The sequence below is a fragment of the Argentina silus genome (assembly GCF_951799395.1).
Source record: "Argentina silus genome assembly, chromosome: 1".
In the NCBI taxonomy this organism is placed as follows: domain Eukaryota; kingdom Metazoa; phylum Chordata; class Actinopteri; order Argentiniformes; family Argentinidae; genus Argentina; species Argentina silus.
Window position 1 is genome coordinate 9,588,809 of NC_139655.1, and position 27,301 is coordinate 9,616,109.

The 27,301-nt window shown below is 41.7% G+C and overlaps 6 protein-coding genes across 12 annotated transcripts; 3 read left to right on the top strand and 3 right to left on the bottom strand.

Annotated features, from left to right (window-relative positions):
• Window positions 1-2: 2 nt before the first annotated feature.
• Window positions 3-3,380, bottom strand: LOC310806095 (proteasome activator complex subunit 2-like). Its single transcript, XM_083672049.1, has 11 exons — window positions 3,011-3,380; window positions 2,614-2,646; window positions 2,378-2,440; window positions 2,160-2,246; window positions 1,957-1,999; window positions 1,767-1,864; window positions 1,443-1,511; window positions 806-873; window positions 614-668; window positions 429-515; window positions 3-277 (listed from the first exon to the last, which is right to left on the bottom strand). Exons 1-11 carry the CDS (start codon window positions 3,056-3,058, stop codon window positions 197-199), a joined length of 732 nt encoding a protein of 243 aa, XP_083528175.1. The 5' UTR covers window positions 3,059-3,380; the 3' UTR covers window positions 3-196.
• Window positions 3,381-3,552: 172 nt separating this feature from the next.
• LOC310806102 (E3 ubiquitin-protein ligase RNF31-like) lies at window positions 3,553-6,752 on the top strand. 3 transcript variants are annotated; one of them, XM_083672062.1, is made up of 6 exons: window positions 3,553-3,757; window positions 4,038-4,248; window positions 4,511-4,662; window positions 5,374-5,665; window positions 5,773-5,845; window positions 6,181-6,752. In XM_083672062.1, exons 2-4 carry the CDS (start codon window positions 4,045-4,047, stop codon window positions 5,423-5,425), a joined length of 408 nt encoding a protein of 135 aa, XP_083528188.1. In that variant the 5' UTR covers window positions 3,553-3,757; window positions 4,038-4,044; the 3' UTR covers window positions 5,426-5,665; window positions 5,773-5,845; window positions 6,181-6,752. The 3 variants fall into 3 exon arrangements, with proteins under 3 accessions (XP_083528188.1, XP_083528190.1, XP_083528189.1); XM_083672063.1 differs by lacking the exon at window positions 3,553-3,757 and adding an exon at window positions 3,769-3,947; XM_083672064.1 differs by having other exon boundaries at window positions 3,555-3,757; window positions 4,511-5,665.
• Window positions 6,753-6,828: 76 nt separating this feature from the next.
• LOC310806084 (proteasome activator complex subunit 2-like) lies at window positions 6,829-10,113 on the bottom strand. The gene is made up of 11 exons (XM_083672040.1): window positions 9,831-10,113; window positions 9,406-9,438; window positions 9,181-9,243; window positions 8,963-9,049; window positions 8,760-8,802; window positions 8,570-8,667; window positions 8,274-8,342; window positions 7,629-7,696; window positions 7,437-7,491; window positions 7,252-7,338; window positions 6,829-7,103 (listed from the first exon to the last, which is right to left on the bottom strand). The coding sequence occupies exons 1-11, from the start codon at window positions 9,876-9,878 to the stop codon at window positions 7,023-7,025; spliced, it is 732 nt and encodes a 243-aa protein (XP_083528166.1). The 5' UTR covers window positions 9,879-10,113; the 3' UTR covers window positions 6,829-7,022.
• Window positions 10,114-10,402: 289 nt separating this feature from the next.
• On the top strand, window positions 10,403-18,520 carry LOC310809030 (E3 ubiquitin-protein ligase RNF31-like). Its single transcript, XM_083676151.1, has 24 exons — window positions 10,403-10,577; window positions 10,821-11,031; window positions 11,479-11,625; window positions 11,918-12,073; window positions 12,225-12,281; window positions 12,420-12,567; window positions 12,726-12,863; window positions 13,021-13,177; window positions 13,279-13,424; window positions 13,591-13,742; window positions 13,895-14,128; window positions 14,405-14,734; window positions 14,877-15,062; window positions 15,398-15,604; window positions 15,779-15,952; window positions 16,129-16,227; window positions 16,302-16,391; window positions 16,504-16,618; window positions 16,746-16,858; window positions 17,007-17,120; window positions 17,335-17,383; window positions 17,573-17,669; window positions 17,817-17,976; window positions 18,126-18,520. Exons 2-24 carry the CDS (start codon window positions 10,828-10,830, stop codon window positions 18,171-18,173), a joined length of 3,321 nt encoding a protein of 1,106 aa, XP_083532277.1. The 5' UTR covers window positions 10,403-10,577; window positions 10,821-10,827; the 3' UTR covers window positions 18,174-18,520.
• A 506-nt stretch (window positions 18,521-19,026) lies between these two features.
• On the top strand, window positions 19,027-24,117 carry irf9 (interferon regulatory factor 9). 5 transcript variants are annotated; one of them, XM_083677744.1, is made up of 10 exons: window positions 19,027-19,075; window positions 19,654-19,712; window positions 19,923-20,045; window positions 20,207-20,415; window positions 21,029-21,165; window positions 21,261-21,345; window positions 21,618-21,668; window positions 21,814-22,218; window positions 22,384-22,499; window positions 23,126-24,117. In XM_083677744.1, exons 3-10 carry the CDS (start codon window positions 19,960-19,962, stop codon window positions 23,279-23,281), a joined length of 1,245 nt encoding a protein of 414 aa, XP_083533870.1. In that variant the 5' UTR covers window positions 19,027-19,075; window positions 19,654-19,712; window positions 19,923-19,959; the 3' UTR covers window positions 23,282-24,117. The 5 variants fall into 5 exon arrangements, with proteins under 5 accessions (XP_083533870.1, XP_083533867.1, XP_083533869.1 ...); XM_083677741.1 differs by having other exon boundaries at window positions 20,235-20,415; XM_083677743.1 differs by having other exon boundaries at window positions 20,235-20,415; window positions 21,270-21,345.
• emc9 (ER membrane protein complex subunit 9) lies at window positions 23,829-26,506 on the bottom strand. The gene is made up of 6 exons (XM_083677791.1): window positions 26,333-26,506; window positions 25,826-26,022; window positions 25,636-25,712; window positions 25,358-25,427; window positions 25,078-25,172; window positions 23,829-24,375 (listed from the first exon to the last, which is right to left on the bottom strand). The coding sequence occupies exons 2-6, from the start codon at window positions 26,018-26,020 to the stop codon at window positions 24,195-24,197; spliced, it is 618 nt and encodes a 205-aa protein (XP_083533917.1). The 5' UTR covers window positions 26,021-26,022; window positions 26,333-26,506; the 3' UTR covers window positions 23,829-24,194.
• Window positions 26,507-27,301: the final 795 nt, after the last annotated feature.

The window sequence follows — 27,301 nt, forward strand, 5'->3', positions numbered from 1 at the left end:
GCTCAGAATTAAATATCAAAGATATGTTTATTGACATCTGAAAAGAAGGTTCTGGGATTGATTCATTAGTAGTACTGCTGACATACAAACAAGACTAATTGGTATTGTATACCCCTGAAAATTAGAAGTCTCAAAGACAAAGTTTTCAACTAGGAATGCCACCCCATTATCCCCTCTCCCCTCATTCATGTATATCTCAATACATTGAGGGCTTCTCCTCTCCTTTTGGATTGGTGACTTTTTCCAGGTTCTTGCTGATGATGTCATACAATTCCGCCTATAATGAACACAGATGGAAGTTGTTTATGGGATTAATTTGTATCCATCATACATATATAGCCAGCTGACAAGCTGCCAGTTAAATCTTAGCTCTAAAGTAGACTTATTATTGATGATTGTTTGACACTCCAACATCTATAGTCACTTACGTAGAAGCCACGCATATCCAGGACAATTACTCTTATCTCAGAGTAGATAGCCTCGTCCTTTTCATGGACAAGAGAGCGATAGTCCATCTGAAAACAAAAAGGAAAAGGTCAATCCAATGGCGGAAAGGGTGTCTATGTAGACTACACCAATCCAAAAAGCAATTCTCAGAGAACCATGATCTCACCACATGAGTGTCTTTGGAGGCTTTAGCCACTGCATCACCCCTCTCTGAAAAATACCTACAATGTAAAGGAGACATTATACTTGTTACATTGTACTACTGAAATCTTCAGGCAACATCAATTATTATAAGACTATGGTTATTATATAAATACCCGAGCACCAAATTAATGATGAGCATGAAAATCTGGCCTACTTGTTAATGTTGGTTTGAAAGCCGTCCACTTTTGTCTTCACTGCGGCTAGTCTCTCCAAGATCTTCTCCTGTAATACATTTCAGAGAAATTATTATTATAACCTTTATTTAACCAGGGAAAGTCTAATTGAGATTAAAAATCTCTTTTACAAGTACATCCTGGCCAATACAGGCAGCAGCACAATTAACACGGTTGCAGACGTTAAAAAAACAAACATAACAATGAAAACACAGAATCAAAAATATTCATCAATATTTGTCACAAGTCATTAACATCAGGGATCAAACAAGGGGCAATATGAATCAGCCAAAACATCTACAGCCAGATGTGCCTGCCTCCAAGTCATTTAGAATTACTTTAAATGCATCCAGTGAGACCAGCTCCCAAAGATTCAGGTAATTTTGCAACTGATTCCAAGCTGAGGGAGCAGCATACTTAAATGCCCTTTTCCCAGATCAGAAATACCAGTAGCATTGATATAGTTCTGTTAACTGTATGATGTGTGACTGCAAGTTTTTGGTTGGTATATCTTCATGAATGAGTACTTCTGAATTTGAATATAACTGAACAGATGATCTGGAGAGGGGCAGTCCCAATGTTTGATAACATACAATTACATATTTGTTGACAATGTACCTGGATAGCAACCCCAAAGTCGTTTCCATCCTCTATTTTCGGGATAAGATGCTGAATCCAGCAGGACACCTAGAAAAACACATGATATGTGTGAATGTCATGATAATTGCATTCTTGGTTGATTATCGTATCCAGTATCCAAGCCATGCACCACTTTTATATAACCAAAAGATGTCACTGTTGCCATATTCTACCTCACATGCAGCAGACCTTTCCTGATCTCAACTGTACATTTCTGCTTTGTTGTTAATGATAAAACCTCAAATTAATGTGAAGTTTAAAGTACCAATTAATGTGAAATGTAATGTAAGTTTGAATACTTACTGTAATGTAGGTCTCTCTCAGTGCCAGGATCTCTGGTTTCACCCTGTCGAGCAATATCACTATCTTCTCATTCCCTTTGATATAGCCGCATTTTGGAGCTGAGATAGGAAGAGGGAAATTAATATTTCAACAACATTACAGCCGCTGTGTCTCCACACCCTGGCCATTGAGAGGGGGCTTAGTCTTTTACCTTTCTTCTTTTTCTTTTCATCATCATTGTCCGTATCCATTTTCTATGAAATAAATGAATGTATTTAGTAATATAGTGTGCAATTCAACATTTTATAACTTTCTACTTCTTGTTGGACTCATTCTTATTATCAATGTTTTGCCTTGTGAGGTGCAGCATGCAGCATTACGATTTCCAGCTGTTAATATTACTATGGTAGTCACCTCATCCTCTGGGGTAGGAGGGTCTGGTATAGGGATGTCAAGGGGAGCTTGGAGTGTGGAGAGGTCTGTGATACTCAGAGAATCCTCCTGAAAGATATAGGAGGAGAGGAGAAAAAGGATGAAGATTGAAAGGAGGTTTATTTTACAATACGCCAATGTGCATACAGCCATGTTGTGTAAACCAACCAGTCTGGGGGTAATGTTGCTGGGTGCCCTACCTTGAGCAGTTTGTCCAATTGTACAATCTTCAAGGGGATATAGTTTGAGAACAGATTATCTGCCTGTAAAACAAACATTGATTATAAATGTAGTCAACAACAATCCCCCTTCTTTCAACTTTAAAAGGTTTTTAAAGCAGTGATCTTTATCCACACAGTTTGCACAATTACTACCTGAACTGTATGAAATGTTTTTGTAAGGACACAAGAATAACACGCAATACACATGGACAAACCTCTTGATACAGGGACTGGCGAAAGGTTTCAACCTAAAGGAAAAGAAGAGTATTCACAGGTTATACTACACAGCCATGCGCGTACGTGTGAAACCTACGTTATTTGTTGGGACTTGCTTTCGTTTTACGAAGCAATGGTTTCATGCCATGATGACTAGGGACTGTCCTTCTTTCAAACTTGGTTGCATGCAGTGTGCCTGTAGCACTTAAAATGAAAGGGAACAATGCCCAGATAATACAATTGTTTGAAGTTTATATTGCCTTATGCTGTGTGGCCATCTCTCTCTTTTTTTACTTTACTTCACCACTTCAAAGTGGTCATGTCTCAGATTGTGCGTAATGATGGTTTATGACAAGATGAAAACATTGTGGCCATTTAGGATATCTAATAGCTTACCTTGCCTGCGCTCGCGTTGTTTATTTTCAGTTCAGATCTTTTCGACATGTTGCAATGTTGAGAGTATGCAGACAGTTTAAAAACAAAAGGGCCAGTAACTCGTCGTACCCGTTGTCTATTTCCTCCAAGTAGATTGCTTTCGATTTCACATTAAGGCACCTGATCTATTCGCAACTCCCACTGAATTAATTTCCTCAACAATTGAAGTTTCACATAGGGCGAAATTCAAGTCTATTTTTCTTAATTAGCAACTGTTTGTTCTGTCATGCAAGTAATTATGAATTGAATTACTCATCACCAAAGAGGATCGAGTATGACTTTGGTAATCCACTGCATCCTTTCCATTTTGGATCTGTAAAGGGACTATGAGTGAACCAAAATGGCATACATAAGATCCAGTTTCTAACAGTGCAGTGTCGTTTGATTTCTGCTCAAAATTACTGATTAATAAATGTTGATAGAGGCTAATTCACATGAAAATAATGTGTATGTGTTTACATTGTGCATACCAAAAAGTGTTATTTGCGTTTAATAGAGTCCGCCCACTCTGCGCGTGACGTCATCTCTTGCTCTATCGAAACTGTGGTAACTTCCGCGTCAACTAAAATAGTACTACTGTAGGTTTGATTTTCATGCTGCAGACTCATATTAAGACTTTGAAAATGTATATGTTGCCTTAATATTTTCTCACAATCGATAAGATTGAAAGGAAACCGATCACAGGATACTTCTGAAAGCACATATGAGGCAAGTCGCTGGCTGGCTAGTACTGCATTGGCTGTCATCAAACCTTTGCTTGTGTTGACTTTGTCATGTAGCAATATGTAACAAGAAGCAATATTTGAGAAATAACACTATCCTTGTGAAAACCTAATTTGAATCTTCAGCAGAAAGAGTAATTCCCTGAACTTGGCAACAACATTATCTGTGAACTGGTGTAAGAGCATAATTAATTATACATTCTGTTCCTCACCTCTATCTCTGTCTCAGTTTATATGTATTGTCACCATGGTTCTCTGTCCCTCAGAATCTGAATGATGAACTCCCAGTCAGCCCAACTTGAGGAGGTGAGGAAGAGAGCGGAGTCCCATCTGTCCTTGTCAGGATCTGCTCAGGAAGTGACGGCAGATGTCCATGTCATGGCACATATCCCCCTGTCCCTATCAGAGAAGTATCGTCACATCACAGCCGAGACCATGGTGAGAGACAATGCTGCAGAAGGGCACAGCAGACATGAGGTGAGCAGTTCTCTCCATCCCAGTGGTACGTTTCATGTGACCCTGTACCATGTCATATAATTCCTCACATCCTGTGGCTGCCGGCTGCCCCTGACATACATTATTTTCTCATGTATAAGTGTAGTAGAAGTAATGGTGTTTCATATCGCACACAACAGGGCATTATATTACTGTATATTTTGAAACAGTGGACTTGGTCAACAAAGTCTCTTAACCCCCCACTCAACCCCCCTCTCCCCTACCTCTGCTCTCTCCCTGCCAGATACGAGAGCAACTGGGTAGGCTATTCAAAGCCTTGAGCATCCTGGAGAAGTATGGCTGCAACCTTACCAGCCCCAGCAGGCCCAAGTACTGGCGCAGTGTCAAGCACAACAACCCAGTCTTCAGGGCCACTGTGGACGCCATCAACATACAGTTACAAGCACACTGTTGATCCCATACATAGTCGTTTTGTATATATGTTGGCAGATGTGTGCAATGCAAGGCTGATATTTAGCTAGATCGTAGTGTCAGCATGAGTAGCATGACCGCATTGCTTTGACAGCAAGCTAGTAGAACAAAGTAAAATCGACGGTAAAAGTAGCAGGAAAGGCATACTAGCTGACGTTAGCTAACCACGTCATTGCCACAATGTTGCAAAATATAAATCGAAATTGGTAGTAACTGTCTTGTTATTTGGTGTGTAGCTTGGTATTGAACTCACGAACAACGTTAAAAATGTCGCGGGAAAGATGATGCTCCGACTCCCAGTTTGAATGAATCCCAAATCAACCCGTCATAGAACTGACAGACTGATGACTCCCTATTCTTCATGACAGTCATACCTGTTATAGATATAACAATACAATTATGTAACGTTGCCCCAGCCAATTGGGTAGGCTACATCTCATAGGTTGGGATAGATGTCAGCAAGATGGTGAACAGAGGGCAAGATGCATTACCATCTTGTTTAAACCTATCCATTGTCTCCAGGGGTAGGAGTTGAGCTGGGATTTAGAGTCAGGGTTACTTCCATCAAAGAAGTCATCTGAAGAGTTGAATGATATAAGCGGCAGGCAGTGCTGCCTCAGAAGTGTAGTGCTATTCTAATTCCTGTCATTTCCCACATCTTTTTCTTTCTTTTAGAGCTCGTGGACAAATGTATTGGTTCTCGTATTCACATGATCATGAAGAATGACAAAGAAATTGTTGGCACCTTGTTGGGTTTCGATGGTTTGGCCTAACCCAACGAAACACCTCATTGTGCACAATTGTTGTAGTATATACTTGCTATTATATTTAGTTTAACCCATTAGGCATTGCAGGCTATCATTAACAATGTTTCATACCATACACAGGCTATTCATATTGTCAACACTGTGTATGGAATCTTCCTTTACCATATTACAGACATGGTGCTTGAGGATGTGACAGAATTGTAAGTATCATTTAAGGATTGATATCACAGGGCTACTTTAAAGTAGACTATATGATTGCTCAGATTGTTCTCTTGGTGTAATCAAGTCTTTGATGACTGTGTTTTAGTGAAATAACACCAGAGGGAAGAAGGATAACTAAACTGGATCAGATCCTACTCAATGGTAACAACATTACAATGGTAAGCAAATATCACTTGCAATAAACAATTGTCAATCATTAGATGGTCAAATGCTGTTGTATTATGCAACCGAATGTTACTTCAAAAGGAAAGTACACACATACAACTTGTTTCCAGGTGTAAGGTGCATAAATTGTCAAAGGAATGGAAGAAAACACCTGCACACTGCCGTATGCTCCCATGCAGCTTATTGCAATGTTTCAACTAAGTAGGTTTTCGTCAAGCCTGATCAGACCTACTCTGTTGAAACGTTGTATGAACAGCATGGGAGCAGGCAGTTCCTGTTGTACTGACTTGTCACTACTACTACTATTCCTTTCTCAATTATTTTCCAGCTCATACTTGGAGGCGAAGGGCCTGAAGTATGAAAAGAGAAGCAGTGTAACGCTGACACCTTTATGTTGTGGGTGTATTGTATACTTGCCTTCCCTTTCCTAAGTTGGTGATTATTTTCATTTTTGGTATTTCTATTTTGAGAAAATATTTTTTGTAACAAAAGCTTTCCTAATGGAGCCTTGATAAACCTGTGTACAGTGCAGCGATTGATTTGAACTTAAACATGTGTAAAATGACTCACAAATATGAGGTATGAAACCAGTTTTTGTTATGAATAAATCACAAAATGATTTGTAATTGAAATGAACCACCTCAGTTGTATTCCTTTTTAACCCCTAAATCTGCATGTAGTGAGCCATGTTAGGGAAATTAAATGTCTATTGTGTTTACATTAATATTACTCTACAATGGTTCAGTCATGAAATGACTTCTGAAACATAGGTTACTGTATGCAGCCTCGGCAGTGCTGTGTAAGAGATTGTTAGACGTTACACATGGCACTAAATTGAGCAGTCATACTCATGACTGATCTTTTTTTTCTTTCCGCAAACAAATAAAAACTCATGAGCAGAAGGGTTGCTTGGACAATAGAATAACTGTTAATCAATGGCTCAAAAGTTGCAATCTTGAGTTTCTCAGTCCTTGGCTCAGAATTAAATATCAAAGATATGTTTATTGACATCTGAAAAGAAGGTTCTGGGATTGATTCATTAGTAGTACTGCTGACATACAAACAAGACTAATTGGTATTGTATACCCCTGAAAATTAGAAGTCTCAAAGACAAAGTTTTCAACTAGGAATGCCACCCCATTATCCCCTCTCCCCTCATTCATGTATATCTCAATACATTGAGGGCTTCTCCTCTCCTTTTGGATTGGTGACTTTTTCCAGGTTCTTGCTGATGATGTCATACAATTCCGCCTACAATGAACACAGATGGAAGTTGTTTATGGGATTAATTTGTATCCATCATACATATATAGCCAGCTGACAAGCTGCCAGTTAAATCTTAGCTCTAAAGTAGACTTATTATTGATTGTTTGACACTCCCACATCTATAGTCACTTACGTAGAAGCCACGCATATCCAGGACAATTACTCTTATCTCAGAGTAGATAGCCTCGTCCTTTTCATGGACAAGAGAGCGATAGTCCATCTGAAAACAAAAAGGAAAAGGTCAATCCAATGGCGGAAAGGGTGTCTATGTAGACTACACCAATCCAAAAAGCAATTCTCAGAGAACCATGATCTCACCACATGAGTGTCTTTGGAGGCTTTAGCCACTGCATCACCCCTCTCTGAAAAATACCTACAATGTAAAGGAGACATTATACCTGTTACATTGTACTACTGAAATCTTCAGGCAACATCAATTATTATAAGACTATGGTTATTATATAAATACCAGAGCATCAAATTAATGATGAGCATGAAAATCTGGCCTACTTGTTAATGTTGGTTTGAAAGCCGTCCACTTTTGTCTTCACTGCGGCTAGTCTCTCCAAGATCTTCTCCTGTAATACATTTCAGAGAAATTATTATTATAACCTTTATTTAACCAGGGAAAGTCTAATTGAGATTAAAAATCTCTTTTACAAGAACATCCTGGCCAATACAGGCAGCAGCACAATTAACACGGTTGCAGACATTAAAAAAGAAACATAACAATGAAAACACAGAATCAAAAATATCAAAAATATTCATCAATATTTGTCACAAGTCAATAACATCAGGGATCAAACAAGGGGCAATATGAATCAGCCAAAACATCTACAGCCAGATGTGCCTGCCTCCAAGTCATTTAGAATGACTTTAAATGCATCCAGTGAGACCAGCTCCCAAAGATTCAGGTAATTTTGCAACTGATTCCAAGCTAAGGGAGCAGCATACTTAAATGCTCTTTTCCCAGATCAGAAATACTAGTAGCATTGATATAGTTCTGTTAACTGTATGATGTGTAACTGCAAGTTTTTGGTTGGTATATCTTCACGAATGAGTACTTCTGAATTTGAATATAACTGAACAGATGATCTGGAGAGGGGCAGTCCCAATGTTTGATAACATACAATTACATATTTGTTGACAATGTACCTGGATAGCAACCCCAAAGTCGTTTCCATCCTCTATTTTCGGGATAAGATGCTGAATCCAGCAGGACACCTAGAAGAACACATGATATGTGTGAATGTCATGATAATTGCATCCTTGGTTGATTATAGTATCCAGTATCCAAGCCATGCACCACTTTTATATAACCAAAATATGCAGCAGACCTTTCCTGATCTCAACTGTACATTTCTGCTTTGTTGTTAATGATAAAACCTCAAATTAATGTGAAGTTTAAAGTACCAATTAATGTGAAATGTAATGTAAGTTTGAATACTTACTGTAATGTAGGTCTCTCTCAGTGCCAGGATCTCTGGTTTCACCCTGTCGAGCAATATCACTATCTTCTCATTCCCTTTGATATAGCCGCATTTTGGAGCTGAGATAGGAAGAGGGAAATTAATATTTCAACAACATTACAGCCGCTGTGTCTCCACACCCTGGCCATTGAGAGGGGGCTTAGTCTTTTACCTTTCTTCTTTTTCTTTTCATCATCATTGTCCGTATCCATTTTCTATGAAATAAATGAATGTATTTAGTAATATAGTGTGCAATTCAACATTTTATAACTTTCTACTTCTTGTTGGACTCATTCTTATTATCAATGTTTTGCCTTGTGAGGTGCAGCATGCAGCATTACGATTTCCAGCTGTTAATATTACTATGGTAGTCACCTCATCCTCTGGGGTAGGAGGGTCTGGTATAGGGATGTCAAGGGGAGCTTGGAGTGTGGAGAGGTCTGTGATACTCAGAGAATCCTCCTGAAAGATATAGGAGGAGAGGAGAAAAAGGATGAAGATTGAAAGGAGGTTTATTTTACAATACGCCAATGTGCATACAGCCATGTTGTGTAAACCAACCAGTCTGGGGGTAATGTTGCTGGGTGCCCTACCTTGAGCAGTTTGTCCAATTGTACAATCTTCAAGGGGATATAGTTTGAGAACAGATTATCTGCCTGTAAAACAAACATTGATTATAAATGTAGTCAACAACAATCCCCCTTCTTTCAACTTTAAAAGGTTTTTAAAGCAGTGATCTTTATCCACACAGTTTGCACAATTACTACCTGAACTGTATGAAATGTTTTTGTAAGGACACGCAATACACATGGACAAACCTGTTGATACAGGGACTGGCGAAAGGTTTCAACCTAAAGGAAAAGAAGAGAAAGTGTAACAAAGCATTAAAGTGACATGGTGTATTCACAGGTTATACTACACAGCCATGCGCGTACGTGTGAAACCTACGTTATTTGTTGGGACTTGCTTTCGTTTTACGAAGCAATGGTTTCATGCCATGATGACTAGGGACTGTCCTTCTTTTAAACTTGGTTGCATGCAGTGTGCCTGTAGCACTTAAAATGAAAGGGAACAATGCCCAGATAATACAATTGTTTAAAGTTTATCTTGCCTTATGCTGTGTGGCCATCTCTCTTTTTTTACTTTATGGACACTTCAAAGTGGTCATGTCTCAGATTGTGCGTAATGATGGTTTATGACAAGATGAAAACATTGTGGCCATTTAGGATATCTAATAGCTTACCTTGCCTGCGCTCGCGTTGTTTATTTTCAGTTCAGATCTTTTCGACATGTTGCAATGTTGAGAGTATGCAGACAGTTTAAAAATAAAAGGGCCAATAACTCGTCGTACCCGTTGTCTATTTCCTCAAAGAAGATTGCTTTCGATTTCACATTAAGGCACCTGATCTATTCGCACCTCCCACTGAATTAATTTCCTCAAAAATTGAAGTTTTCCAGAGGACGAAATTCTAGTCTACTTTTCTTAATTAGCAACTGTTTGTTCTGTCATGCAAGTAATTATGAATTGAATTACTCATAACCAAAGAGGATCGAGTATGACTTTTGTAATCCACTGCATCCTTTCCATTTTGGATCTGTAAAGGGACTATGAGTGAACCAAAATGGCATACATAAGATCCAGTTTCTAACAGTGCAGTGTCGTTTGATTTCTGCTCAAAATTACTGATTAATAAGTGTTGATAGAGGCTAATTCACATGAAAATAATGTGTATGTGTTTACATTGTGCATACCAAAAAGTGTTATTTGCGTTTAATAGAGTCCGCCCACTCTGCGCGTGACGTCATCTCTTGCTCTATCGAAACTGTGGTAACTTCCGCGTCAACTAAAATAGTACTACTGTAGGTTTGATTTTCATGCTGCAGACTCATATTAAGACTTTGAAAATGTATATGTTGCCTTAATATTTTCTCACAATCGATAAGATTGAAAGGAAACCGATCACAGGATACTTCTGAAAGCACATATGAGGCAAGTCGCTGGCTGGCTAGTACTGCATTGGCTGTCATCAAACCTTTGCTTGTGTTGACTTTGTCATGTAGCAATATGTAACTAGAAGCAATATTTGAGAAATAACACTATCCTTGTGAAAACCTAATTTGAATCTTCAGCTGTGAAATTGATGTAAGAGCATAATTAATTATACATTCTGTTCCTCACCTCTATCTCTGTCTCAGTTTATATGTATTGTCACCATGGTTCTCTGTCCCTCAGAATCTGAATGATGAGCTCCCAGTCAGCCCAACTTGAGGAGGTGAGGAAGAGAGCGGAGTCCCATCTGTCCTTGTCAGGATCTGCTCAGGAAGTGACGGCAGATGTCCATGTCATGGCACATATCCCCCTGTCCCTATCAGAGAAGTATCGTCACATCACAGCCGAGACCATGGTGAGAGACAATGCTGCAGAAGGGCACAGCAGACATGAGGTGAGCAGTTCTCTCCATCCCAGTGGTACGTTTCATGTGACCCTGTACCATGTCATATAATTCCTCACATCCTGTGGCTGCCGGCTGCCCCTGACATACATTATTTTCTCATGTATAAGTGTAGTAGAAGTAATGGTGTTTCATATCGCACACAACAGGGCATTATATTACTGTATATTTTGAAACAGTGGACTTGGTCAACAAAGTCTCTTAACCCCCCACTCAACCCCCCTCTCTGCTTATACTGTTCATACTGTTCATACTGTTCATACTGTTCATACTGTTGATATTTTTTTTAGTACTTCTATTTTATTTTATTTTATTCTATTTTAAAACTTATTGTTGCACTACTCTGTGGCACTGTCACTTTTGCATTTCACTGTATACTTGTATGCATGTGACAAATAAAGAATCTTGAATCTTGAATCTCCCCTACCTCCCTGCCAGATACGAGAGCAACTGGGTAGGCTATTCAAAGCCTTGAGCATCCTGGAGAAGTATGGCTGCAACCTTACCAGCCCCAGCAGGCCCAAGTACTGGCGCAGTGTCAAGCACAACAACCCAGTCTTCAGGGCCACTGTGGACGCCATCAAGGTGAGGAGGTAGGGAGAGAGGCCTCTACTAACCCTGCAAGGCATTCTCAGCCCGATTTTTGTTATTATATGTAATGGTTTACTTTCTGGTGCATATTGCAGATTAAAGAGTCTAAAGGTCACATCATAAATTGATTTCATTACACATTCTAAGATGGTTAAAAGGAGAGGGAGTAGTTTACATAAGGAAGGTTGACAGTGCCACCCAGTGATGTTAAAGGGGAGAGTTTTATTTGGGCTCATTTTAAGAGTAAAGGTTTCAACTGTTGTCTGCTCTGTTTACCTGCCCACAGGGTGGAAGGGCAGTCCTGTCTCTCTATGGTTATTCCAATCAGCAGCCGGATGGTCTCAGCTTCCCTGATGATGTCACTGATCCAGATATTGGGAAGGTTGCTGCAGTGACCATTGAGATCATGACCCTGCGCTCTGAGCTGGACATGCTCATTAAGGTGAATGTTCAGTGGAGAAATTGAAGAGCTACTACGGTAGATTTATAATTTAAAAAAAACAAACATTTATTTGAGTAATTCTCATCTTGATTCTTTTGCCAGGATGTTTCCATGTTAGGTCTCTCACTAACTCCTTTTTATTGTTTGTTAGGACATACATCCTCACCCAGAAATCTTCAAAGATATTATCCCATGCCTCGGCCTACAGGTCTGTGCAGCAGTTCAATCAAATTCAATGGTGGTGGTGGATTCTCTCTCCACTGCAATCTTCTCTCACTATCTCTATTTTTGTCCTCCTCTACTTCCTCATGTGATTCGTGTTGTCATGCTGTTGTGCTGGTTTCAGCAGGATGACCTGGAGCTGGTGACAGATGCTGTGGTTATCCCTCCTGGAGAGGAGAGTGGGGAGAGGGTGAAAGACTCCCAGCCCCTACCTCCCACACCCAAACCTAGCAACAGTCCTGCACATGGAACCCCCCCTAAAACTCCCACAGGTGAGACAGCCACTCCCTTAACAGGTATACCCAATACCTGGGAACTCCCTACCCGGTTGGCTGTGCTATCTGACAACCTGCTTGACACTGTTTTTGGATGTTAATCAAACCAACCCCAACAAGCATTCTCTTGCCCTTTGTCTCTCTACCCTTTTCAGCTTGGTCATGTCATATGTGCGGTGGCCCTCCCTCTCTCCTTTGCCCCTCCTGTGGTACTCTATGGTTCTGTGAGTCATGTGACCTTCTCTTTCACCACAACCCATCCAGAGCCAATCACAAGAGAGAAAAAATACAGGGTAAGCTTTGGGTCATCATCACAGCTTATGCAATAGTGTGTAAATTTTGTTGAAATGACCAATCCTGATAAAAATAGCAGTTTTAATAATCCACAATTTATTTTGATATTTTAAGAATATGTGAAGTGACATTTAACATTTTTAACACCCCCTGCAGAGACCTGTTGCATCTGTGGCGTGTCCCCTGTCTCCGCCTACTGCATCACCTGTGTGAAGAAGCTTTGCTTGGAATGTGACAGACTCTACCATTCTCACCCTGACTGCGGGGGTCACAACATAACAGTCATTACTCCAGCCAAACCAAGAGCCTTAAGGTTAGAAATGGGGAATTGTCATAACTGACTCAATACACACACAATCAGGATCACACATAATCACCTCTTTCTCACATGTTTCTTCTGTGTGTTTGTCTTAGCCACTCTCTGTCCTCATGGGTGTGTGCTCAATGCACTACAGTCAACGAGGTCCAGGTAGTGCTGTGTGTGACCTGTGAACGTCCCCGCCTGGCCACTGCTGCCTCTGTTGGACAGGAGGATCCAGAGCAGTCACCATCCAACATAGGTCAGACTACTTGGCTTGGCATGATATACATTCAGACAACATATCAATCACCTTGCCTTGACTGACAGTTAGAGGTGGTTCATGTGAAGCTTGAAGCCGCTACAGTAACAGTCATGAAGAGTCAGTAGCTGAGAGAAGTCAGTAAATAGCTGTATTTTTCTTTTAGAGTGGCAGTGTAGGAGCTGCACAGTTTTGAACCCAGGCAGCGGTGTCCTGTGTGAGGTTTGTGAGCGCCCCCGCCTGGCCACTCCTGCCCCTGTCACACCTGTACTATCAGCCCCATCGACACCAGGCCCCCCGGCGGACACAGAAACAGAGGTTTGCTTTTCAATGGATTTCTGGCACTCTCTGCTGCTGTTGATGTTTAATTCAGTTTGGAAATACCCACTGACATCCAATCAGTCCAGCACCTTCAGTTTATCTCCTCTCTCTCTATCTATCTATCTATCTATCTATCTATCTCTGTGTAGTGGATGTGTCAGTTCTGCACCTATGTGAACTCCAAGCCTGCTGTGGTGTGTGAGGTGTGCAGTTTGCCAGGCAAAGATCCAGCTGTCACAAGCCCAAAGTCCCTCCTCCTGATTGCCAGTCAAGACCAAACTCCCCCTCCTGTGAGACCCCAACCCCAACCCAGGGTGAACATGGACATAAAGAGACAGCAGTTGATGAGGGACGAGGGGCTAAAGCTTGTCTGTCAAATACGGGTAGGTTTAGTTCCCAAGGGAAACTATTAGTGCCTCAATAATCTAATTTGACTCCCTGTACCTCATCTGCACTGATGTGATCATTGGGTGTGGTAGAACAAGGCAGGTGAGAGCAAATTCCCAGTAGGCATACACCCTTTTTCTTTAACCTGTGTTTTTAAATCAGTGCAAATGTTAGACCGGAGACAAGAACAGCAAGCCACTGTAGACTGTTGAAATGAAACAGGATCAGGTAGTTATTCATCAAGATCAATTACACTTTAATCTCTTCCTTAGGAGGCAGAGAAGACGGGAGTCAGCCCTGAGGAGGTGTACGCAGCCCTCTGTGTTTCTGAGGGCAGTAACATAAATGCCTGCGATTGGCTGACATCAGAGTTGCCCCACCTACTTGATGAAATCTGTGCCATGGCAGCTTCGGTTCAGCAAAACTCTAGGATGCTGCATAACACAGAGAGGGATGGGGTGTCGCCTGAGCAGCCTAGTCCCAAGGTGCTTCTGGGTGAAGGGATCCAGCTGTCCAGGGCTGAGGCCAAGCTGGCCTGGTTGGCAGCAGGGGGTGACTCTGAGAGAGCAGTACAACAGCTGCTTAGAGACAGACAGGCTAAGGTAAGAAGGAGCCATTTGACCACAAGGGTTGATTATCCAAACATTTTACCCAGAGCTTACAGTTGACTGCCGTACACTGTCTCATGGTCAACCCTGTGAAGTAAATGTATAGCAATTGATATGTGTATGGGCATGTCTGTAGATGAGAGAACTGCATTCGTTGGGCTTCCGGGAGGCGGCCCAGTGTGAGCAGGCTCTGCGGCTGAGTGGAGGAGAGGTGCGGGGGGCTCTGTCCCTGCTCCAGCGCCCTCTACTGGAGCCCTTCCACCAGCGACTCTGGAGTGACCAGCCAGAGGCCCCCATTGATGCCAAAGATCCCGACAAGCAGGTACTAAAGGTCCTAAATCCCACACCTATCTTGAACTTATACTGTAACTCCAAACATTATCCCTAGCCCCCCATACCTACAGTAGGCTATTTGCTATTTCTAATCCAAACAATAAGAATAGTGTGTGAGAAGATGTACTTCTCTGACTGTGTGTGTGTGTGTGTGTGTGTGTGTGTGTGTGTGTGTGTGTGTGTGTGTGTGTGTGTGTGTGTGTGTGTGTGTGTGTGTGTGTGTGTGTGTCAGTCATCAATGCCACATATTACACAAACAATGCATTATCGTTTAAGACCAAGCGTGGGACAATAACGTTTTATTAAACATCACTGCTCTCTCAGCGGATGTGCAGGCGCCTGCTTGCACTGTACGATCTGCCCAGTTGGGGGCGATGTGAGCTTGCCCTGTCCCTGCTCCAGGAGCCCGAGGCCCAGTACTCCCTGGAGGACGTGATCCAGGCTGTCCGAGAGTCTCAGGACCGGGAATTCATCCGCCGGCTGCTCAACAACGAATGCCCCTGCTGTCTCAGCATCTACCCTCAGAGCAAGGTGGGGTACTGGGCATCTGTTTGTATCTTTGTGTACTATGGACTTTCAGTGTAATCTAGATATGGTTTTCTCTCAATCAAGAACCTCCCCTATCTCCGATGATACCTGACCAGGAAAAACTGGCCCCAAGCTTATTATACAGTATAAGTATGATTCCCTCTCCACCTCTCTCAGATGCAGTCCTTGACCTCATGCCAGTGCTCAGTGTGCCATGAGTGTTTTAAGCAGCACTTCACCATCGCTGTGCGAGACAAGCACATCAGAGACATGGTGTGTCCGGTCTGTGCAGGTCCCGACATCAACGACCCAGAGCACCTGGACAGCTACTTCTCCAACCTGATTATTCAGGTACAGAGAGGGAAGGAGGGAAGGATGTGGGGAGAAGGGAGTCGGTCAGTCATGTGTGCTGATGAATTCAAGATTTGTGTGTGTGTGAATTTTTTTTTTTTTTTATTATTTCTTTATTTTTAAACTGAATCATTTAGAATGTTTCATGTTGATTTTATATTTGTTATTTTGTTTAGCTGAGGGACTGTCTGGAGCAGGATGTGTATGACCTCTTCCACAAGAAGCTTATGGAGCATGCACTGATGAAGGACCCCATGTTCCGGTGGTGCTGTCACGTGAGCGGATTTTTAACTCAATCACATTTCATTCTTGCTAAACCCTTTTCAACCACCTACTCTTTCTTTTCCAGTGCACCTTTGGGTTCATCTATGATGGGGACCAGCTCAAAGTCACCTGTCCAGACTGCATTAAAAGCTTTTGCGCTCAATGCAAGAAGCCTGTGAGTATACTGTACAAGGAAATCTTTGCTGCTGCATATCAATTCTGTGTGAAGTTTGATAGCTACTGTACAGGAGACCTCATAAATTCCGTCTTTCATCCCTCTCTCTCAGTGGGAACCTCAGCACCAGAATCTGTCATGTGAGCAGTTCCAATTGTGGAAGAGGGAGAATGACCCAGACTACCAGAGACAGGGTCTGGCTGGATACCTGCGTGACAACGGCATCAGTGAGTTCACTTATACACCTCAGTCACCCTGTTAAAACACACTATGGCAACTTGTCATCATTATCATCATCATTTGTAACCTCGTGTCATTGTTGATCTCTGTTGGCCCCTGCCTCTCTCTCTCCAGCCTGTCCTAATTGTAAGTTCCAGTATGCCCTGAACAAAGGGGGCTGCATGCACTTCAACTGCTCCCAGTGCAGATACCAGTTCTGTAGCGGCTGCAACAATCCCTTCCACACAGTGAGTCGCCCCTCACAGTATTTTTAAACTGGTATTTTACTGGAGTTTTGAACTGTCTTCCCGTCACTCTCTCTCTCTCTCATCCCTCTCTGTTTATGTTTTGTCTATCTCTCACCTGTCTATCTCTCTCTCTCCCTCATTCCCTTAGACGGCATGTAAGACAGCCCAGTGTAAGATCACAGGTCTGCATGCTCATCACCCACGTGACTGCCTCTTCTACCTCAGGGATTGGGAGCCTGCCAGACTACAGGCCCTGTTGCAGGTAAAGTAGTCTCTCGACGACAGACTCAGAGCGCTCTGCACACTCCACACTCTAAAGTCTGTCAAACATAGCTTGTTCAATGATAACTGAGCAGTCAGAAGTGGGTGGGCTGTTGATGTTCAAAATGAAATTACTCGAGCACTGGATGTTCCTTTTCTGTGTTTCAGAGCTGAAGTGTTTCATTGTTGTTCATTCTTTGGGGATTTTTCCACAGAGGAATGCTGTCGAGTTCGACACTGACCCCCCTAATGGAACATTGACTGGTAGGACAACATTCTGTTTGTCCTCTCTTGTTAGTATCCAACTGTTGCTTATCTCATATACTCCCTTTTCATCATATCTCCTCTTATGTACACCCATCTATGATCCGCTCCCTTTCTCTCATATACCTTTCTCTATCCCAAATGTTTAGCTTATTTGATTCTCTTCTCCCCCTCCCCCCCCCGTCCTAGACTCATGTGGAGTGATGGAGCAGAAGGACGAGGGGGGTCAGCAGACCGACTCTCCCTGTGGGGTCCAAACTCAGCCAGGGCAAGCTGGACTATGCGAGTGAGTGTTGACACAATATATAAGATACTTTATTGCCACCCAACCATGGTTGGTGGTATTTGTACTGCCACTGTGGTGACATACAGTAGATAATTAATTTCAATTAATTTATTGTACATTCATGGGGGTCCTATCTGTGTATTTTAGCAAACATTACAGAGAGTATCTGGTTAGTCTCATCAATGGACACACTTTGGACCCCGCCCTGCTCTACGAAGACAACGAAGTGATTGTTGCCTGCAGGAGATACCAGGTGGACCTGCAAGAGGGGGAGGCTGAGGAAGAGTACCATGCTCGATTGTTGAAGGTCAGTTATCCTTATCACTAATGTGAGCATACCAGAAATTTCCTTTACATCGTTTGAATGTTGGGTGCTTCCCTATGTAGGGTCTGTATGTTGCAATTCAGTCCACGTCAAAGTATTTTTATTTATTTATTTGTTACTATTTTTCACAGAAACTGATGGAAGTTCCACTTGGAGAAAAGGTTCCTCGGGGGAAATGAAGATTACGTTTCATGATTTTGTTGATGTTTTGCCTTTGCAATCAGCATCAAGACAAGTCATGTTTAAAACCTACATTTCTCAAACATATATCATATCTCATTCAAGCCAGACATATATCATATCTCATTCAAGCCATTTTGTTGATTTTTTTATGGCTGTTGAACTTGGTTTGTACTCAGTTACTCATTAACTGGTGACAGTGTCTCCCACTTCTGTATATGGATAAGCTGCATTGACATGATCCCCTTTTATAGCAATTACTGTCTTTTTGATGTATTTATACTTTTAATCTGAAGATATCTCTGTGGTATACTGCATTAAACTGCTGCTTAATGTATTTAGCTCACATTTTGTCATGTAAAGTTTCTCTGTCTCTGATGTCTTCTGCAAAATAGCACACATAAAAGTAGGCTACTGGCCACTACTCAAGTTCAAGTTTATTTGTCATTACATCATATACAAGTATACAATGCAACGAAATACTTAAGGCAGAGCAACTCTACAACATCAATCAACATCAACAATACAGTGTAATAAGTATAAAATGTAAACATCGTTGTGTGTGTGGGGGGGGGAGAAGGAGAAGAAGAACCTCCGGGTCTGAATGCTTCGGTAAAAAATATGGTTTATTTGATTGGACATTACTTACTCGTCTTAAATGCTGTTGTTTGTTGTTGTTTTCCTGTTTGTTGGTATTGTTTTGTGTTTCTCCTTCAGCTGTTTAATTTAACCGGTGTAATGTCGCCCCCTAGTGCCACACTAGTAGTCTTATCATAAGTCACGTGATTTCTGGGAAAAGGTGCAACTCAGAGCGAGGCAGGCTTCTGGGTTTGTCAGGAAAGAGATTTTCCGTTCTAAGTGAAGTGCGCCTCTCAGCTGTACTGACGAAACGCAACCTAAGGTAAGTGAAACTTAAGTGCTTTCTGTCATCGGAATTTACATGGATATCACCTCTGGAAAAGTGTGAACTCTATGAATTAGCAATTGTGGTTTTACGAAAGGTATTTTGACAGCTGCTTGTTTCTTTATTTTATTTCATTACATTACCTAGGAAACCGATACAGCTTAATTAATTGGTTTTAAACCACTAGTAACAAGTCACGAATCAGAATATTCTTCTAATTCTATCTATTCTACTAGATAATGAATGTTCTTAGCAGTAGCAAAACGAGAACAATAGACATTAATTGTGTGTGTGTGTGTGCGCGCGCGCGCGTGCTGGCCGTTATACTGTTTATATTTTTTACTACTTCTATTTTATTTTATTTTATTCTATTTTAAAACTTATTGTTGCACTACTCTGTGGCACTGTCACTTTTGCATTTCACTGTATACTTGTATGCACGTGACAAATAAAGAATCTTGTGAAAGCAGAAAGAGATTTCCTCATTCTATCATGGATACATATACTACTAGCTACCATAATGTGTCTGAATTGCAGTTTAACTTTAGACTGAAATTAAGTGACTGTCTTCACAGCCATGGCACCTAGAAGAACTCGCTCTACACGCAAACTACGCTCATGGATGGTAGAACAGGTTAGTGTGAGGTGGCAGGAGGGATGTGGACTATGAGCTCAGTATATGCAAATATACTGTTCATGTACACTTAGAATAGCCTACTGTAATAGTTGATGTGGGTGTTTGAGTGTATTAGTTGGTCTGGGGGTGGTTAGAGGTGCAGGGAACGTGGGCATGGGTGAGTGTTTCTCTCTCACTTTTTGTGTCCTGTTGAATGTTGGGCTGCAGGTCAACAGTAGGAAGTACCCCGGGCTTGAATGGGATAATGGTGCCAAAACCATGTTCCGGATCCCCTGGAAACACGCTGGAAAACAAGACTTCCGCAGCGAAGAGGACGCTGCCATCTTCAAGGTACTAACACAATGAGCATTTCACTAGTTCAGTGACTAATTTTATTGTTGTGACAGCTTTTCATCATGTAAAATTAAATGTGTTTCCAGCACAGAAAACTGAAATTTTGAATTGAAGGTCCGAAATCAGCAAAACAATACATATTTTAATTGTTTCATAAGAATAAAGATACCCCACCCTACCTCACAGGCTTGGGCGGCCTTTAAGGGGAAGCTGTCAGATGGGGATCGTGCTGACCCGGCTTCATGGAAGACCCGGCTGCGCTGCGCCCTCAACAAGAGCACAGAGTTCAGAGAAGTTGGCGATAGGTCACAGCTTGACATTTCAGAGCCATACAAAGTGTACCTCCTTGTGCCCATCAATGAACAGGGTGAGATACAAAACACACACTCACAGGCACTCCTTTATACTAATTGCAATGGAAACACTCACCACTCACTTGCAACATGATTTGTTTTGTTTTTTCCTTTGTTACTAACCCAATAGAGGAACTTCTTAGAGGAACATGTGTCCCCATGCACAAATCCATAACCACATCAACCTCATCATAGGTCATTGCATCTGCATTCTTGAGTTGATAAGTAGTCCAAGGTGACAGTGTCCATGACATAAGTGGTCCACACACACCCACACTGGTGGTTGACAACAAGGTTGAATACTGATTAGAACATTTCTACAATGCTATGTGTTGTACACCAGAGGTCTAGGGACCCTTATACCCTAATATCTTAATATCTTATCGAATGTATAACAGTATACGAATGTATGCTAGTTTGTATCCATGGGGATGATGTTAAAGTGCAGTCCTGACAAATTCTGACCTAATAGTCCCTACTTACACTCATACTCTGTAATTGTATTTGCCATATATTGTGTGAATTGTGCTGTTCTGTATTTATTATTGTACTGTCTAATCCAACCTCCACACCTGAAATTCTTGTGAGAAAATCAATGTTATTTGACTGTTGTATAACTCTTGACAGGATTAGTGTGCAGAGACATGAAGGGCCAAGGCAGAACAAGGAGGAGGAAAAGAAGGAGCAGCGAATCAGACAGTGAGGAGGAGATCCAAGCAAAGCAGATGAAAGAGGAGGTTGTCACCTCTATACCAATCAGCATGGTATGTCATTCAGAAGGAGAAAATGATGATGGCTCAAGAATGTTTTTCTCAATATTATTAATATATATGTGTGTGTTGTATCTGTGTTTTTTCAGTCTGTCCAGGAGATGGAGGAGGAAAACTGTGTTACAGTCCAGCTAGATGAGGTCGGCCAGTCGACAGTCATCCTGAAAAGCGATGGTAGTAAATCAAACTGATTTTGTCTTTGTTCTTGAAGGGCTGGTTTACCAGACACATTTTAAAACTAATCCTAAACAAAAACTAATTGAGAACTTCCATTACAAGTGTGATTTATACCAGAAACTGGGAAACCGGCCCATAATGTCTCTCAAAACCCCATCTTCAGTATGTTTGTTAAAGCTGACATTCTCAGCCTTACCTTTGCACTCCCGAGTTGCAATGACATGTTGGTTAATTGACATGCTTTTGAAATGCTCTCGTCTTGTCTGTAGCGGTTGATGAGATCCAGGTGAACTTCACGATCGAGACTGTCCCGCTTGGAGGTAATAACACAGATGCATGAGCCCTCATGGCTTAACAGAGTATGTCAGATCTGCTTTGGATTCACATACTGTCTACTCCATGCATGTTGTGTTAACTACTCCCTACTCTGTCTCTCTCTCTCTCTCTCCCTCTCTCTCTTCTCAGCCCAGGACTCTTTCCTTGTCTTGGTGAAGTACATTGGACAGGAAGTGCTCAGACGTGAGATCATTGGAAGTGATATCAGAATCACGTTCCTGCCCTCTGCCCCTGTTCCCCCCACCTCTTCCTCCATGATGGTTGGGGCGTTCCCACGCATTCCCCTCCCAGAGCCCCCGTCCACCCTGACCTCCATGCCTGGCCTCGGCCCACGGCTCCAGGCCCTGTCCACCCTGCTTCCCTTCATGGAGAAAGGCATGATGCTGACCACCACGGGGGGAGGGATCTACGGCAAGCGCTTTTGCCAGGGCCGGGTGTTCTGGACTGGGCCCCACACCCCCACACAAAAGCCCAACAAGATGGACCGTGCTGTGGATCCTGTAATGCTCTTCAACAGAGAGGTGTTCAGACAGAGTGAGTGACATGGGGCTGGTCACTGGCTGTTGCCGAGGATCTCTCAATAGGCTTTATAACTAGGGCCCTGTGTTTTCCTGTCCCTATTTAGCAGACTTTGATTTGATATTAATACTGTATGTCGGTTTGATTGTCTGATGTGTGTGTCCGTGTCCGTGTCCGTAGAGCTGGACATGTTCCGCAGTTATGGAGGCGACCCCCCTCAGTGTGGCATCACCCTGTGTTTTGGAGAGGAATTCAGTGACAAAGAGGATCCGTCCAGCAAACTCATCATCACAGAGGTACAGTGGCCCCAACAGTTCCCCACTAACTCCTACTGAGTTACAAATGGTTCATTCTTCACCACTCCTCTCTGCACAGTGTAAGAAAGTGTTAGCAATTAATCGAATCAAACACGTCTGTCTAGTCACCATATGGGAAGAATGAATAAGGGGCCTCAGTGACACCTCTGAAACTACTATCTGCCACTTGAATAGTATTGTATAAAATGTGTGTCTCAAACATGTAGTTGTATTTGGACTGCCTTTAATTTACCTGGTATACTCGGTGTACCATACAATACTATTTTGCTTGAACAATAAACAGTTGACTAAATGCTTTTTGGAACTGAAAGACATCTTATTTCACAAGGGTGAAATTTCTACAACAGCATACTTTTTGTTGATCATCTCTACAATCTGACTATTAGTGATGTCCTATTGATGTTATATAAGTAGTATAACTTATATTACTTGATGTGCATTTCTTAGCATTCAATATTGTTGTTGTGTTGATTTGAAAATGTGCATGTGAAATTACATGTTGGAACATCTCTATGGGAAGTTAACACATTTGACTTACAAGATATATGTATACACAGGACAACTGAAAAATAGAGTGACATTTCGTCCCTCCCTTCCTTTCTCAGATTTCCTTTCCCTGGGCTAAACAGCAAGTCAAAGAAGCACAGGCCTTTAGGGAGTCCATGACCCTCCTCCAGCAGCTGGCCAGCCGATCACCACTGGGAGAAGTCACCCTCAGCCTAGTGCCAGTGCCCAGTGAACATTCAATCACAGGCACCTGAATGGACTTCTCATATAATTATCCAAAGAGTCCTTTAGAAAAGCCATCATGTACATGGAAGCCATCACATTGGTTCAGTCTTCTGCTGTCTTTACTGTTAATGAACCTCAACATGTGATGACACATTATTGTTCTGAATTCAAGCTGGCACTCTTTGATGGAATCAACTTAGTTCATTTGTTATTAATGCTTACTGTCATGTCATGACTCCATTTGAAAATCCATACATTTTTACTTGCCTCACATTGTTTATGATAACACAGTTGTTGACTATTTACTTTATTCCAAGTTTTGTAAGCATTATATGAAGAAACACCATAACAACCATGATGGGCTATTAAGCTGCAGTCTGGTTTCATCAAACCAATCACTAGTTGCAGGACAAACTTGTCTGTGGTATTGGTTTATAACAGTAGTGATGAGCACAACCTTTCTAGAATGGGGGGGGCAGGGAACATATTATCACTTTTTTTATTAAAAAGGGATTAAATCAGAAAAGATACTCCTTTCTTATGAATCAATGTTTACATATACACAAATACTCTAAATGTTTGTAGATGTAGTTTAATTAATACAAAGTTACACTCTGAAAGCAGTGGGACAGCATGTTGCACATATCTGTTGTAAATTCATTGGCACACAGTGAACTACTCAGATTGTGGTTGTAAGCAGGTTAACGTGACTGTTGGGTTTATAACACAAGGCACTCTGGACTGACACACCGATGGAAGGTGGAAGACTGCACAGATTTTTCTAGATGTAAATATGTTATTCATCTATGTCCTATATTACATGTCATTGTCCTGTGTTACTGCATTAAACGATGCTTGAAAACAATATTTCGGACAAAATATGTTTACTTTCAGTAGGTGAATACATAAATATTCCAATATTCTGAACACCATGACCATATTTTAGATATTGCCATTGGCAGGTGAGGCAAGCTCTGCTATCTTGGCATTGAGTTTCTGATTCGTCCAGTCCTTTGTTATGTCATCCAAATGGCTGTCAAAATCCACTAACAACGTGTGATCTCCAGAATCCAGTATCTGACTCGCTATAGACCGAGTCTCCTCCCACTGCCGTAGCATTATCCTGGAAGAAAAACAACAGCAGCATAAACATTACTCCTTTAGTTCACTCCAAAAATCTAAATTTGACATACGTTTTTCAGATTTTAAGAGGTCCAATGTAGAGATGTCCATGTCCCATGCCATTGGATGTGTTGATGCAGCTAAATGCCTCAATAACCAAATTAATGGGAAAGATAAGCACCAAATAAAACCAGGGAACTAAGTGGTGTTGGTATTTTCCATTCATTTGAAATTGTGGCATATAGTTGGATCTACACAACAAATGGCATGGGGTGTAACCGAGCTGAGATGGTAAACTCGTGCCATCGAATTGCTAGCTTTTCGGTAGTGTAGCTGGTTTCCATTGGGTATTTCGGTGATGATCACGTGTTGGCAATACAGAGGACGCAGGTCCGAGACTCGTGTGAGCTTGGGAGTGCGAGGAAGCAATACTGTTTGCAGTAGCGTGATGCCTGCTACAGGGGCATGGACCCAACTTGACATTAGATCACTAAGTCTGACAAAGCATTTGACAAACTTTTAATGTCTCTTAAAAGGTACTGACTCAGAGCATTAGAATTTGAGTGCCAACCTCAACCCGATGGACTCTAAAAGCACTATGGAGGTGTACCAACAGAAAAGCAAACAGTGGTTATAAATCTTGATTCTAGACAGAAGGGTATACAGCATGCAGAGATGGAAGACCAGTCAGGTCAGCTCTTACGTGTGTTTGTCTTTGAGGGTCCATCTAGTGTCTTTACGCTCATACATTACAATGGGGGGAACCCTGTAGTCAGGAGACATCTTCCCACCGTCAATCTGAAAAGGCACCCAGACACAGGAAACAGACAGTTGGAGTGGAGCTGACAACATACAAAATAAAATGAACAAAAAATGTCCTGCGTCCATGCAGGCACTACAGCCGTACAGACATACATATACCCACACACCAACACACCCACCCACCCACCCACCCACATCCACCACAAGAACGAAGTCCATACCATTAACAATACTGCGTTGTTACATTGCTCAGCAATCTTGTCTGCTATCTTCAGCGCACATGGTGTAGGGCTAACCGGTGGGAAAGAGAACGAGAGAGTGGATAGGGTTAAAAACATAGTTGAGAGGATACTAAACATAAAAGAAACCCAGAATAAACCAGATTCAGCTGTGCCAGAAAAACATGATAGGAAATGTCAATGCACAAGAGAGAGAGAGAGAGAGAGAGAGACAAAGACATCTTGAAGATGCTGCTGGACCACTACTACAGGGGACCCACCTGCTGTCTGACACACAGGCATTGGCTTGGTAGTATCCTACAATCCTCTGCTGGGTCTGTGCACACCACACATCCACCTGAAGCGAAGTACATTGTAGTGAATAACAACAATTTGAACCACAACTCACAGGCACATGTATTTGACCATCTCAGAGACATTATGCTGGGCTGAAAAGACAATACCTAGTACCTGTGTGAGGGCCAGCTGAGTGATGGGGGCTAGAGGCAGGTGAGAGTGGAGCAAGGGGACACAGTCTGTTACGCACACTGCCCCACCTGCCGGGCTGGACGACAACAGCAGCCCATTGACACTGCACCGTGGAAACAGACAGGCGTGCAGATACATCTTCACATAGGCGAGACAGGACAGCTCAACCTCCCCCATCGCTGTGAACGACACATATTGTTGGGAATCTCTGGGATTCAACATAAAAGCGGTCACCCCACCACTTTTCTTTGGAAGCAGATTGCGGTCCGTCTACAGTAATTCGTCTCATCACTATCTAGGTAGTTACATTTTATGTTTGAATTCCATTGATTTGAGTTTGATGGTGATATACAAACATATGAAGGAGACGAGACCATCAGTGACAGTGACATGGTAAGGAATGTTTTGTGGTTAACAAAAGCAAAACATGAATGGATTAGCTAGCTAGCTAGCGAAGCACGTCGGGCACCTACTCCAATGATAACTTACCGTTGAAGGAGTATTTGCTGGGATTAGATGTCAGAAGTGAAAGTCCTGTAAAATAAACGTTAATGTTATAGTACTGAAATATCTAATAGTGCATATTCACGATATAATTATCTACTGAGCTAAACGTTGAATCTGACATGCGACTTGCGCTGCAAAAAATTGCTACAAGCTAGATGTAGTGCATACTTCCTGTTCATGCCCAATCTGTATTTGGATTGGTTACAATACAGAGCTTCTAAAAGTCAATTGGTGTCTCATTATGTCAATCACTTGAGTCTCTTATTTTCTTCTGTGGTCTGCTGGTCGCGTTCTGCAGAACACATAACCCGTTTCTGACGCCAGTGGATGGAGTTTGCACTTGCCTGTTTTACTGTACATGCAGTATGCACGCGACATGCTTTTTCAAGATTTTCTTTGGGAAAAAATGTTTGTAGTAGGAAAGCATTATTTATAGACAATAGGCTGCTATTGTCTACATGTGCAGCTATTTGTAATTTTGCATTGCAGCCAAAAACTAGATGAAGATGCGGGACCCAGTCCAAACGTAATGTTTTTTCATTCATTTCTTCTTCTCAGGGAACCTTGAAGAGGAAGGCTTATAGAATTTGAAAATAGAGAACATACAATGCGTTATACTCAACATTTTCAGCTGTTTATTTCACAGATGGATATGTTATTATTTGTCAGACCCCTTTTTATTGTAGTGTGTGGGTATTGAGCCTTGTTGGTAAGGTTTAACTGCTCCTAAAAATGTGTTACTTTATTAACAAGGACGTTTCGACCCCAACTAGGTCTTCATCAGGATAACATCAACATCAATGCCACTTGTACACGTGATAAACTCTAGATTAGTGGTCTGTGACTTTCAGCTTCTAACTTGGCACAAGACTTAATGTAGAAATTGAACTTTTATTTATATTTTCACAGACAATAAAATCAACATTAATTATTACAAATGTCTACATTCTG

Excerpts from the sequence above, each read along its gene's own strand:
- LOC310806095 (XM_083672049.1), bottom strand. The coding sequence starts at position 3,058 with ATGTCGAAAAGATCTGAACTGAAAATAAACAACGCGAGCGCAGGCAAG. Across the intron at positions 2,247-2,377 it reads AATTGGACAAACTGCTCAAG|GAGGATTCTCTGAGTATCAC; the intron begins GTAGGGCACCCA and ends TATATCTTTCAG. Across the intron at positions 669-805 it reads TTTCAAACCAACATTAACAA|GTATTTTTCAGAGAGGGGTG; the intron begins GTAGGCCAGATT and ends TTTACATTGTAG.
- LOC310806102 (XM_083672062.1), top strand. The coding sequence starts at position 4,045 with ATGATGAACTCCCAGTCAGCCCAACTTGAGGAGGTGAGGAAGAGAGCG. Across the intron at positions 4,249-4,510 it reads AAGGGCACAGCAGACATGAG|ATACGAGAGCAACTGGGTAG; the intron begins GTGAGCAGTTCT and ends TCTCCCTGCCAG. Across the intron at positions 4,663-5,373 it reads GTGGACGCCATCAACATACA|AGCTCGTGGACAAATGTATT; the intron begins GTTACAAGCACA and ends TCTTTCTTTTAG.
- LOC310806084 (XM_083672040.1), bottom strand. The coding sequence starts at position 9,878 with ATGTCGAAAAGATCTGAACTGAAAATAAACAACGCGAGCGCAGGCAAG. Across the intron at positions 8,803-8,962 it reads CTCCTACCCCAGAGGATGAG|AAAATGGATACGGACAATGA; the intron begins GTGACTACCATA and ends TTTATTTCATAG. Across the intron at positions 7,339-7,436 it reads CCTCCAAAGACACTCATGTG|ATGGACTATCGCTCTCTTGT; the intron begins GTGAGATCATGG and ends TTTTGTTTTCAG.
- LOC310809030 (XM_083676151.1), top strand. The coding sequence starts at position 10,828 with ATGATGAGCTCCCAGTCAGCCCAACTTGAGGAGGTGAGGAAGAGAGCG. Across the intron at positions 12,282-12,419 it reads TCCCATGCCTCGGCCTACAG|CAGGATGACCTGGAGCTGGT; the intron begins GTCTGTGCAGCA and ends TGCTGGTTTCAG. Across the intron at positions 13,178-13,278 it reads GCCAAACCAAGAGCCTTAAG|CCACTCTCTGTCCTCATGGG; the intron begins GTTAGAAATGGG and ends TGTTTGTCTTAG.
- irf9 (XM_083677741.1), top strand. The coding sequence starts at position 19,656 with ATGGCACCTAGAAGAACTCGCTCTACACGCAAACTACGCTCATGGATG. Across the intron at positions 19,713-19,922 it reads GCTCATGGATGGTAGAACAG|GTCAACAGTAGGAAGTACCC; the intron begins GTTAGTGTGAGG and ends GTTGGGCTGCAG. Across the intron at positions 20,046-20,234 it reads AGGACGCTGCCATCTTCAAG|GCTTGGGCGGCCTTTAAGGG; the intron begins GTACTAACACAA and ends CCTACCTCACAG.
- emc9 (XM_083677791.1), bottom strand. The coding sequence starts at position 26,020 with ATGGGGGAGGTTGAGCTGTCCTGTCTCGCCTATGTGAAGATGTATCTG. Across the intron at positions 25,713-25,825 it reads CTCAGCTGGCCCTCACACAG|GTGGATGTGTGGTGTGCACA; the intron begins GTACTAGGTATT and ends ACTTCGCTTCAG. Across the intron at positions 25,428-25,635 it reads GCCTGTGTGTCAGACAGCAG|CCCTACACCATGTGCGCTGA; the intron begins GTGGGTCCCCTG and ends CCCACCGGTTAG.